Source organism: Eretmochelys imbricata, chromosome 7, assembly GCF_965152235.1.
Source record: "Eretmochelys imbricata isolate rEreImb1 chromosome 7, rEreImb1.hap1, whole genome shotgun sequence".
NCBI classification, from domain to species: domain Eukaryota; kingdom Metazoa; phylum Chordata; order Testudines; family Cheloniidae; genus Eretmochelys; species Eretmochelys imbricata.
In genome coordinates this window covers 57,474,727-57,487,579 of record NC_135578.1, presented here as the reverse complement: position 1 = coordinate 57,487,579, position 12,853 = coordinate 57,474,727, and the positions used below count along the sequence as shown (strand labels likewise).

At 46.3% G+C, this 12,853-nt stretch overlaps 1 protein-coding gene across 5 annotated transcripts in view; it reads left to right on the top strand.

Annotated features, from left to right (window-relative positions):
* WASHC2C (WASH complex subunit 2C) overlaps positions 1 to 10,028 on the top strand; it is a 53,426-nt gene extending 43,398 nt beyond the window's left edge. For 4 of the 5 annotated variants that reach the window (XM_077823004.1, XM_077823007.1, XM_077823005.1 and 1 more), the window contains 3 exons: positions 2,830 to 3,435; positions 4,018 to 4,186; positions 9,530 to 10,028. In XM_077823004.1, the coding sequence (XP_077679130.1) occupies positions 2,830 to 3,435; positions 4,018 to 4,186; positions 9,530 to 9,669 (915 nt within the window). In that variant the 3' untranslated portion in view covers positions 9,670 to 10,028. Of the gene's footprint in view, positions 1 to 2,829; positions 3,436 to 4,017; positions 4,187 to 9,529 lie in introns of those variants that run through there. The other variant, XM_077823008.1, reaches the window with a different exon arrangement.
* Positions 10,029 to 12,853: the final 2,825 nt, after the last annotated feature.

The window sequence follows — 12,853 nt, the reverse complement described above, 5'->3', positions numbered from 1 at the left end:
GCAGTGGGGGAGGTTTAGATTGGATATTAGGAAAAACTTTTTCACTAAGAGGGTGGTGAAACACTGGAATGCGTTGCCTAGGGAGGTGGTGGAATCTCCTTCCTTGGAAGTTTTTAAGGTCAGGCTTGACAAAGCCCTGGCTGGGATGATTTAACTGGGAATTGGTCCTGCTTCGAGCAGGGGGTTGGACTAGATGACCTTCAGGGGTCCCTTCCAACCCTGATATTCTATGATTCTAGACAAGAAGCAGAAGAAAGCCACAAGGACTTAAAAGGATGCAGCAGATGTTGCTATAATAATAATGGATGATATGACTCCTTATTACTGATGGGGTTGCAGCGCTTACACATTAGCACTAATCCATTGCCTTGCAGGAATCCTTATATCCAGTGCCACGTACACTGACTTGTGAAAACCCTTCTCTAATGCTATAAGCAGCGTAATCTGTAAAGGGGGGAGGTTGTAGCACCTGAGTCTAGCCACAGAGGATGGGCTGCCCAACCTCAGACTTCTCTTTAGGATGGGGAACCTCCACTCTCATTTCTTCCCACACCGATCTGAGATAGATGTATGAGAGAGAGCACACTGAAATATTTTTCATTGATCCCTTTGTGCTATTTTACCTAGTATTGTTGCTTCTTGGAGCTTTTATAGGTTAATCTTAAACTCCCTAAGATACAAAACAGTCCTAAAGTAATACACCCCCTGTTCTTTGCCCCCAAAGGCTGAATCAAAGCAACTGTCCCAGCATTCTCCCTCCCCTTTCAAACTACCCACTTGCACAGGGATCAGTCTTAAAGCGCGTCTCCCATCCATGTGGGATTGCTACTCTCCAAACACGCCCTTGTTAATACACAGACCCACATCCCATGGTAGGCAGACGTATTACTACTATGTTCCTCTCACAAATACAGACACACACCCCCGCCCCCCCGGCCCCAAGACACAGCAAACCTGTCCGGCTCGGCTTTCCGCTCCAGGGTAGCGCTCAGTAACATGGAGAATGTCGGTGCCTGCCCTTACCTTCCCCCTGGCTCTGCGAAATCTCCCTTCCTATATACGGTACTACAGGGCTAGAATAAAGCCTTCAGGTTTTTGCAGCAGTGTGAACTGCAGGAGGCTGTGCTTCAAATAAATGAAATTCAAAAGATCAGCTAAAATGGAAAAATCTGTGTTCTGGTGTTAGGTCATATGACTAATAAAGTCTGAAATAAGCAGGAGGGACTGGACAACAAAATGGCAGATGAAATTCAATGCTGATAAATGCAAAGTAATGCACAATGGAAAACATAATCCCAACTATACATATAAAATGATAGGGTCTAAATTAGCTGTTACCACTCAAGAAAGAGATCTTGGAGTCATTGTGGATAGTTCTCTGAAAACATTTGTTCTATGTGTGGCAGCAGTCAAAAAAATTAACGATGTTGGGAATTGTTAGGAAAAGGATAGATAAAAAGACAGAAAATATCACATTGCCTCTATATAAATCTTGAATACTGTGTGCAGATGTGGTCGCCCCATCTCAAAAAAGATATTTTGTAATTGGAAAAGGTTCAGAAAAGGGCAACAAAAATGATTAGGAGTCTGGAACAGCTTCTGTGTAAGGAGAAATTAATAAGACTGGGACTTTTCAGCTTGGAAAAGAGACAACTAAGGGGAAATATGATAAAGGTCTATAAAATCATGACAGATGTGGAGAAAGTAAGTAAGGAAGTGTTGTTTACTTCTTCTCATAACACAAGCACTAGGGGTCACCAAATGAAATTAATAGGCAGCAGGCTTAAAACAAACGAAGTATTTCTTCACATAACGCACAGTCAACCTGTGGAACTCCTTGCCAGAGTATGTTGTGAAGGCCAAGACTATAGCAGAGTTCAAAAAGAACTAGATAAATTCATGGAGGATAGGTCCATCAATGGCTATTAACCAGGATGGGCAGGGATTGTGTCCCTAGTCTCTGTTTACCAGAAGCTAGGAATGGATGACAGGGAATGGATCACTTGATAATTCCTGTTCTGTTCATTCTCTCTGGGGCACCTAGCATTAGCCACTGTTGGAAGACAGGACACTGGTCTAGATGGGCATTTTGTCTGACCCAGTATGGCCATTATGTTCTTTAAAAAAAAAAAAAAAGAGAAAAAATTTTAAAAAATTAAATACAGTATTCTGTCAAAATCCTGCTGCAAGACTGCTGCAGGATTGTGATCCAAGACAATAAAGAACCATCATACCAACACTTCACTCATGTTAATTTTGCTTGTGTAATGTGACTAATGCTAATTAAGCAATAACTGCCAAGCAAAGCTCTCTGCACTGAACTAAGTAACCTGGTGCAAAGAGTTGATAGTTTGAACAGTAGCCAATGGACTCAAGTTGGTCATTGACCTCGATACAGTGTGTTTCCTGGCGATGGTTAATACTGTTATGGGATGGTCTTGTGTTATGGCACAAGGTTGAGGGCCAGAAGCCCTGAGTTTTATTCTGTATTCTGCCACTGACTCGCTCTGTGACCTGAGCACTCTGCTTTGTCTGCCTGCCTCGGTTTTCTTGTGCTGCCGATCTACCTCACAGTGGGGGCTGAGGCAATATGAAAGTTTGCAGAGTGTGGTAGCTCTAATATTAAATTTACCTTAGTGTTCATTAAATGTTCATGTCACAAATTACAAAACCTTCTCAGAGCTGGGATTAGATTTTGGGGGGTCATCGGGTCCCCATCATGTGCTAGAATAAAACGTGGGAAGATAGAACGTGAGGAGAGCAGGGTCACTGTCAAGTGCATGCCTCCCTTCAAGCCCTTAACACAACCTGATCTCCCTCTTCTCACAGAGCAGGATCAAGGTGATGAACAAACGAAGGCTTCCCTCCAGGACAGCCCGGAGGCTAGCTGCTCAAGAGTCCAGTGAGAACGAGGAGCTGAACAGCACAGAGGAGCCGCAGCTGCTGCTCCCCAAGCAGAGCTCTGCATTAGTGGATGCAAAGGAGCTGTGCACTGCTGAACCAGATGCTAAGAGAAGCACGGAAAACATTACGGCAGCTAAGCTGCCATCGCCAACAGATGGCGGTAGCCTGTCACCTGGAATGGCTGGAAGCCCTTCTAGTAAAAGCACAGGCCAAGAGGATGACTTGTTTGGGTCCGACTATCTTTTTGTGAAAAATTCAGTGTCGAAGCCAGCAGCCAAAGCTAAAACCTCAGAGATCTTGGCCAGCAAGCCCCTTAAAGGTGGTGAGAAGAAGCCTGCTCTGTCAGTGCTGGACAATCAGGGCAGCAATGATTTATTCCAGCCCATAACGCAGAAAGTGTCCAAGAAAAGCAGCCCCATCTCTTTCCTGGAGGATGAAGATCTCTTCACTAGTCAGAAAACTGCGAGGAAGAAGGAGTTGAAACCCACCACCCAGCAAGACCTTGACCCGAAAGTTCAAGATATCTTTGAGGTAATGGCTGATTTATTCTTTTTTCCTAAATAGAAAGGGAGGAAATGTATCACTAGGGCCTTGGGCAAAATCATTCTGCCTTCAGCACAGAGAGGAATGGGGCCTGTGTGGGTCAAGTAAGGCTAAGCATGAGGCCTGGTCTGTAGAAAATGCTGTCCTCTGAATCTCACTCTTTCTTACCAGAGCACGGGGTAAAAGGGGTGGCGTGTGGGCAGACAGCAGGTGCGTTTGAGGAGACCTGGCTCTCTTCCTGCTAAGGGAATGCTTAGCTCCCGCTCTGACCTGACTGCTGCTACTGAGCTACACAACAGCACTGATGGTAATGCAGGAATGAGGCCCCCATCCTGGGCCTGTCTGTTCCCCTTAACCTTGCTCTCTCATATCCTGCACTTGGCCTGTGCAGTACCAGCAATGACTAGATCTCTGCCCATGCCAAATTGGAGACCGGAGCCTAACCTGATAGAGTTACGATGCCCAGGGTAGTTACAGGACTTCCAACTCTCTCTACTGCTGGGTGTAGCTGAACCCGAACACTCAGTTATGTCCTGTACTGATGCTGTACAATTTATGCTTTGCTCCAAGGATGATATATTCGCAACAGAAGCCATTAAACCTCTGAACAGAACAAAAGAGAGTGTGTTGGATTCTAACCTGTTTGATGATAACACTGACATTTTTGCGGCTCTCACCATAAAACCAAAAGAAAAGAAAACCAAGAAAAAGGTGGAATCCATATTTGATGATGATATGGGTAAGGGCCTTCTTGGTATTACTTGATTGTCTTCATCTTGATTCAGCCGTGTGTGAAATCCCCCAGTGACAAAGAATGGGTTTTAGAACTGTAGAGGGGGTGGGGAATGAAAAGGGACTTGAAAAGACTTTTAGTACCATCCGCCTCTAACCTCTGGGCACGAAATTCCAAGTGATTATAGAGTTTAAACAGTTAGGAGAATGTATTTTGGGGTTAAATATTCATCTGCTGTAAAGAGAGATGGGAATGGAGACTGAACGTTGGAATGGAGCAGATGGCTGCATCTTACACTGTGACAACTCCTCTTCCCCCCCCCCCCCCCCACCATTCCCTCTCTGTGTTGGATTTACATAGCAGAGATATCTGTCTTTATCAGTGTCTGTCTGCTCGGCAGTCTAAAATATTTTACACTAGAGGCCAGTTTGTGTTGGCCTTTCTCTCACAGAAGAGTACCTCACTTGACAAATAGTTCCCATTGATTCTAATGGGGAATTGTTCTTCTGTGTACGGTACTATTCAGTGAGTGAGGACAGCATAAACTGCTTTGAAAGTCCCACTCCAATTACTTGCAGCCAGTCACCCCTGACGCCCATTTCTTCCCATTGATGTCAATGGTAAAACTCCCATTGCCTCCAAAGAGAGTGGAGATAGCTCAGTGCTGAGTGCTTCTCAAAATCCAGCCTTAATTTGTAGCTACTGAGCATGGTTTCACAAGAGCTTTTCATAAAATGTATTCATAGAAATTTGGACAGAATGAATCTGAAAGCACCTGATAAAGAAAACTACTTTCATTCCAAACTATGGGACGTCTTGACAATTTCAAAACTGTTTCCAAACAGAAAATTGTCAGAATCGAGCGTTCTCCAGTCAACGGTCTCAGTTTGGATGAATTTACAATTTCTGACCCAAAGCCATTTTGTCTAAAAATTCGCACCCAGCTCTAGTTATCCTGCAGTCTCCAGCACTATAGCTCACTGTTTGCAGTGGCATTTCTGGCACTGAGGCACCTGGAGCACAAGTCAGAAATGTCCATGTAAATGAATGTACCTTCACCCTGATCTTACATCTTTTTCGTTCTCAGTTGGTTTAAAGGGCACAGCACCTCCAAATGAAGGATCATGCAGGGGCAGCTGCTCAGTGCTCCAGACTAGGTAGTGCTGCCTTCAATGCACCAGCAGGACTTCAGGGAAGACACTTGAATTTCTTTGATCAGCCTGGCAGCCCCAGAACAGGACTGGCATAGCATCTTCCATAGCTGTTTAGCTAAGGGCTGGTAGCAATGCCCACCGTGGCATTTTACCAGAGGCTTTCACTGCCTGTTGAGCCTTTCCTGCTGGGAATGCTGTCTTTTGAACTGCACCCAATCACTCCTAGTTTCTGATGTATTTGTAAACTAATTATGTTCCCCTGCCCCACAACCACTTTCACTCATTGCTTAGCCTAGAGGCACCTATTTAGTTCCTTTAATCTCTCCCCATAAACCCTGTGATGTTTTAGGGATTACCCAGACCAGTAAGGGCTTCTGTCACCACCAGCCTTCAGAGTAACAGCCGTGTTAGTCTGTATTCGCAAAAAGAAAAGGAGTACTTGTGGCACCTTAGAGACTAACCAATTTATTTGTTAATAAAGCTCATGCTCGAATAAATTGGTTAGTCTCTAAGGTGCCACAAGTACTCCTTTTCTTTTTGCGAATACAGACTAACACGGCTGTTACTCTGAAACCTGTCAATTTATTTGAGCATGAGCTTTCGTGAGCTACAGCTCACTTCATCGGATGCATACCGTGGAAACTGCAGCAGACTTTATATACACACAGAGATCATGAAACAATACCTCCTCCCACCCCACTGTCCTGCTGGTAATAGCTTATCTAAAGTGATCATCAAGTTGGACCATTTCCAGCACAAATCCAGGTTTTCTCACCCCCCCACCCCCATACACACACAAACTCACTCTCCTGCTCACATTTACCAGCAGGAGAGAGTTTGTGTGTGTATGGGGGTTGGGGGGTGAGAAAACCTGGATTTGTGCTGGAAATGGCCCACCTTGATTATCATGCACATTGTAGGGAGAGTGGTCACTTTGGATGGGCTATTACCAGCAGGAGAGTGAGTTTGTGTGTGGGGGGGTGGAGGGTGAGAAAACCTGGATTTGTGCTGGAAATGGCCCAACTTGATGATCACTTTAGATAAGCTATTACCAGCAGGACAGTGGGGTGGGAGGAGGTATTGTTTCATGATCTCTGTGTGTATATAAAGTCTGCTGCAGTTTCCACGATATGCATTCGATGAAGTGAACTGTAGCTCACGAAAGCTCATGCTCAAATAAATTGATTAGTCTCTAAGGTGCCACAAGTACTCCTTTTCTTTTTACCACCAGCCTTATAACTTTGGCTGCTTTCATGCTAGGCTGCTATGGCTCAGAGCCCTGACACCAGTCGCCAGCCTACAGGCATAATCGTCTCACCCTGTCTCCCAACAGCGTATACTCCTTGGCAGGGTGACCACAATAACCTGTCTGGTCCCAAGGCTTCCCAGATCTGCCCCCCAAGTTCTTAACTACCAACCACTCAGACTTTTCCTTTCCCATTTGTCACCCCTCCAAAGGAGTGAAACTTGCCCCCAGTTATCAGTCCACTTGAGGCCACACAGTTTGCACAACAGAGAACTGCTTGGGGCTCAAAATAAACAAAAAAGCTCATTTAATAGAAAAAATACAGATTCAAAGGTGGACTAGTCAGATAAAGCAATGCAGACAAGTTACACAGACAATGAACATAACGATGCCACCTCACGCTTTACCTTCTGCATTACATGGAGAGTCTTCACTTCAAACCCCTTCCCTTCTGACAGGGTTTGCAGCGGGGGGTTTCTTTCTACCTGGCAGGGGAAACACCCTCCTTCCTTTGTTTTCCAAGACTGAGGTTGTCTTTTCCATTCCAATGGCTTTCCATTACTTTCATGGTCTGCCCTTGTCTGTCCCTGGGTTGTACAATGCTGGGAGTTAGTTTTGTGTAAGCCACTGGCCTGGGAGGTACCCCTCCCTGCCTGACTGCTTCCTGACAGCTGCAAGGTTGGGGGAGTTAGACCTTTGTTACAATGACCATGCTCTACACACATATACCCACTTACATTCAGAACCATAACCTGTATATGCTCTTCCCAATGACCACCAAGCTCAGCATTTTACATGTTTTACTTGACCTATATTTACACACAATAGTATTATATACAACCAGTTGATTCAATTCCTTATTCTTTGGAGTGTAGACCCCCATCTTCCCCTGTGGGTGTCAGGACCCTGACTGTGTTAAAGCCATCCTTCTGATCCTTATAGTGCCTCTCTTCCAACACTGATTGGTATTCCAGCTGCCGAAAAACCTCTGGACATTGTCTCTGCCTGTGCTTAGGATGCTGCCTCCTGGGGAACTGAGCATTCCTCTGCAAGTAGTGCTGCTTTCCCTGCTACAGAGAGCAGGCTCCCTCCTCCTCCTCCCCTTCTTTTAGTCCCTGTGTTGTAAGCTAGGGATGTAACTTCACTCCTTACAGCACCCACTATACTTCCCATGGAAGCCGGGAGGACCCTAAATGGCTGTGAAGCTAATCTCTTGGATGGCTTATTTTGGAGGGCTGCCAACTGGGATTTACTCCATACTGCTGCCTTTCTAGACTGCTCTCCTTTGCTGAAATTCTATCCTGGATTAAAGCTGCATATTCCTATGATTACAGCAGTGGCTATGTGCAGCGGAGGGGGAGGGCAGCGAGAATAGACTTCTCGCACAGGCAGAGTGGCACGTAGTGGCAGTCCACCCCTGATCTCTGGCCCATGTGTCCCTAACCTTCAGCATTCAGAGCCCAGATGAGGGGCTCGGTCATGTGGTTCCACAGATGCTCTGTGTGCACCTGGGTTAATATGGACTCACTGAGTTGGTGCCAGACTTGTAAACAGATGCTAGCTTACCACACCAATGCATAGGAGAGTGGAGAGGATGCAGCAAACGTCCATCAAACAATAGAAACCTCCCAAGCCCTAGCTGTGTGTAACCTTTTATTAACCTGTAATTGATCTTTCAGGCCCACCATCGTTCAGTGGTCTCTTTTTCCAGCTGCTTCTCAGCATTTCTTCTCCTCTTCCTTCCCTCCCTCCAAACGCATTTGGGCCAAGTCCATCCCATATGTTCAGTACAGCCCCACAATCAGCAACCACCTGTGGTGAACCCTACTGAGCTTTGAAGTTATCTATGCTGCCGCTGCCCAGATGGGACACCCCACCCTGCGGTGGGTGGGGGGGAGAGAGCTGGCTCTGGCCTATTGTCTAGGGTCACTGCAACAGCAACAGAAGAAACTAATAAATTCCATACTAAAGTATTAATGGCCCCATGAGTTTCACTGCCTCGCATGTGAATGAGCACAACAGCATCTGTGAAAGAGACTGGGCTTGTTAAACCTCCATCTCCTCTAACCCTGAGAATGTTTCTAAACGCTTTCCCATTGTGCCTGTGATCCATATATGCCACTAAATGCATTTCTAAATCCATCCTTGTTCTGATCCCAGGTGAACCACGTTCTCCACTTCACAGTACTGCTTTAAGGTACCTGATTTGCAGAGCCAGAGGTGCCAGTGACAGTAGTAAAAGTTCCTCCCCATGTGTGAGTCTTTTCCAGCTCCCTTGGGTAACAATGCTGGCAACTTTTGCCGTTCGTTTTAGCAAAAAATCTCTTAATTCTTTGAACCTGGGTATTCCCAGACTGCCAGCCGCAGGAATGCCTTAGTGGGCCAGGGGAATGTGAATGTTTGTACAACACTTAGGAGATGAAAAGTGTTAATCAGTAGAACCCATATGTGTGAATGCATGAATAATACATTCTCCAAAGGGCAAATCTGTAGGCAGGAAGTATGACTTAATGGTTCTAAAGCACAGGACTCGATGAGTCTCTTAAGTTGTCTCCCAGTTCTGCCACTGGCTTCCTGTATGGTGCTGGGTGAGCTGCAGAGAAGTTAAGTGACTTAATCATCTGTGAAATGGCTGTAATGCCTAACTCAGCATTGTGATGCTTCACATAGTGCTTGTTCAGTGCTTTGAGATCTCTGGCAGGCATAAATGCCAAGTATCAGGATTTCTTTTGTTCCTTCTCATTGACTATACCTGGTAAAAACAGACAGCTAAAAGCTCCCCCATATGCCCTCACAAATACATTTTCATGTCACAAGCAGCAGGAAAGCATTTATCAGCAAAGTATCCTTGGCAGTAACTGCCACGTGCTGGGGATTTTTCTGTGTAACGTCTTACGTCTGGCAGCAGCTTCTCTCCTTTTCAATCACTGTTTTTCTCTTTCTCTCTAGATGATATCTTCTCCTCTAGCAGCCAAGCCAAGGCGTCCACCCCCAAAGGCCGATCCTCACAGACAGCCTCTGAATCAAAATCTGAAAGCAAGGCATCTAGTACATTTGATGACCCACTGAATGCCTTTGGAGGCCAATAAACAATGGTGGGCATTGCAGAGAGAGAGCCCTCTCTGCGAGGTTATCCAGTCCAGTACTAGTACTCTTATGTCAGCTCTCTTTGAGTAGAGAATCGGATAACCATGGACATTCATATGACTGGCTCCCCACTTTACATGGTTAGTATCTCTTCCCTGCACTGGGTCTAATCACGCCTAACACTGTAAAAAGATTCTCCAATCATAACTTTCTGCAGTCCTGTTTCAGTGCTGCCCAGGTGACATAGCTTGTGCAATACCTGTGATAATGTAATCTATTATACAAAGTATAAGTTCTTTTATTGAACAGATCTATAGAAAAAATCACTGATATTGTGAAATAGTAAATGGTGTCTGCTGAACCAGGTCCAGCTGTGCTTGTTTTGCTTTCTGCTCTGCTGTTTGCTAGCAGCCTCTGCCTCCAGATCCAAAAATGGGGAAAACCAACGCCACATCTCTCATTAGGTCAGCAGTCTGTCTGCTGGGAGCATCCTGTAAGTTCATGTCAGTTCCTCCCATCAGGGAGCAGCTTTACCTCTTGTCTCTTACAGATTGGAGCATGTTGTCAGTGCTTAATAGATAATCCTCCTGGAGGAGAGGGTGCCAAGTAAGAACTAGAGGAATGGAGAACAGATTTTTGCCCATGACGTTATGCAAGCTGCTGAAAAATGTTGGATTGAGGCAAAGTTTCCATTGGTACTAGTGGGAGGAGGAACAAGATCCTTTGGTGCTGTGGCATTGTGCAGTTGAGGGACTGTTTTGCAGTCATCTTCCCTTCCCCCCCACCCCCTGTTAAAGCTCATTTACAGTTAACGAAGAATGAAAGTAATTGAAGAGCCCAGAAATTATTCAGGAACCTGAGATGTTGAGCACTTGCTGTTCTCACTGAAGTTAGGATTCTGAGCACCTCTCATGGGTCAGGCCCTAAATGTGTTACCTGATAACTGTGTTTTATTGTACGTCACTGGGCACACCTAGTCAATGGTATAAACTGTGTCCCATCTACAGCGCATAATGTTTGGAATCACTGAGAATCTCTAGGACCTCTGGTAGGGTGACCCGGTGTCTGGTTTTCAACCAGAAGACCAGATCAAAAAGGGACACTGGCAGCTCCAGTCAGCACCGCCAGTCGGTGATGCTACGGCACTAAGGCAGCTTAGTCCCTACCTGTCCTGGCACCACACTGTACCCTGGAAGGTCCAGCTCCTAGGCGGGTGCAGGGGGGGAGCACGGGTCTTCGCATGCTGCCCCCGTCCCGAACACTGGCTCCGCAATCTGATTGGCTGGTTCCTGGCCAATGAGAGCTGGGGGATGCTGCCTGTGGCAGGCGAGAGCAGTGTGGGGAGCGTCCATCCCCCCCCCCCCCCCCCCGCCTACTACCGACAGACCTGCTGGCCACTTCCGGGGTGTGTGCAGCGCAGTGTCAGGACAGGCAGGCAGCCTACCTTAGCCCCTTGCTGCTCCACTGACCAGGAGCTGCCAAAGGTGAGACCCCCCCCAAACCTGGAGCCCCCTTCTGCACCCCAAACATCTCATCCCTGGTCTCACCCCCTCCTGCACCCTAAGCCCCTGCCCCGGCCCAGTGAAAGTGAGTGAGGGTGGGGGAGAGCGAGCCACTGAGGGAGGGGGAATATAGTGAGTGGATGGGGGCCTTAGGGAAGGGGCGGGGCTAGGATGTTCATTTTTGTGCCATTAGAAAGTTGGGCTCTGGGCTTGGAAGCAGGGGCTCGAATTTTGGCAGGGGAGCTGCCCTGGTGTCAGATGTGCTTTTTACCCTCCCTGGGGCAAGTCTCCCTGAATTTGGCCCAGTTATAAGCGTCTAACAAGTATCTACTGAGCATGTGCAAACTAGATTCTATCTGCATTCAGCATGCTCTGTCCCCTTTTCATCTCCTATATGTGACTGGACCGGCTATGCGCCATCGCCACGGTGACTGAGCATGCTCCATCTCCAGGCTGCAGGGAATGAGCTGGACTTTCCTTACAATTGTTCCTCCTGGCTGGTGGGGTTGCCAGGGTGCTGGGCACCAAAACTGAGAACAGGAAGAGTGTCTCCTTGAGTCATCTGCTGATGCCTGGGCAATGTGGAGAAGAGAGAGGTGTTAATTCCATTATCTGTCTCCTAACTTTCAGGTGCTTGACTTTGCCACTTTAGTGTTCTTTTAATGTAGTGCTTTTTGATGCAATAGCTATACAACCGTTGAAAACCTTCCAGTAGAGGTAATGTCATTGGAAAGCAGAACCTGGTGCAATCCCGGGGATGGGGGTGGCTTATTTCAAAAGTAGAGAGGAAAGAGGAAAACAAGGTATGTTTCTGCTTTCTGAGCATTCCTCCCCTAAATGTCTCTGCATCTGCTGTGCTTTAAGAACAAGGGCCCAGGTGTGTAACCATATAATCCTGAGTGACTCAACGCCTATCTGTTAGGCAGCCCCATGGCAATGAGTCAGTAACTGAGTCTCCATCACAGTCCTAGAGTCTGCACTCCACAAGGGTGTAAAAATCCACTTCTGTCAGCAAGATGGCTGGATGTTTTTAAAAAAAAAAGATCCAGCGTGAACTTCAGTTAGATCTGAAGCTGGAAAGGTAGGTCACCAGTTAACTCTCTCGTTATCCTGTGAGAATTGATACTAAACTCGTGTGAATTTTGCATTTCTCACCAAACTTGACATTCTAAAGCGTCTTCTGAATTTTTGTCAATTTGTAAGTGATCTGGTCTAGAGCGCAGCCTCTTTCAGCATGTGGACTCGAAGAACACTAAGTCTGAAATAGCTGCCACCTCAAAACTTTGCATGATCACAACTTGCTTATGTCAGAATTCAGCTGACTTCCTTGAGCAGGGATACAATAACTTCTCTGCCTTATCCTTTCCAGTATCACTAAAGATCAGGGTAGCAGGGGGAGGGAAAGGGGTTTTTGTCCAGCTGTGCCCATGATCTCAGTCTGGCTGGAGTTCTTATGCTTAAATGATCAGCAATGAAATAGTTGGCAGTATTCATGGTAAACTTGGATGCTTAATGACAATCTAACATCCATTAAAATTTCAGAACTCCTGAATGCAGACACCGGTTGTTGTGCCCTATATACAGCTCCATAGTTATTCAGGGCACTCTAAATAATAATGCCTGGGTCATTTTGCATCTGAGCTCTTGTGGCAGTATGCAGCTACAGGCTCAGCCTATCTTGGTT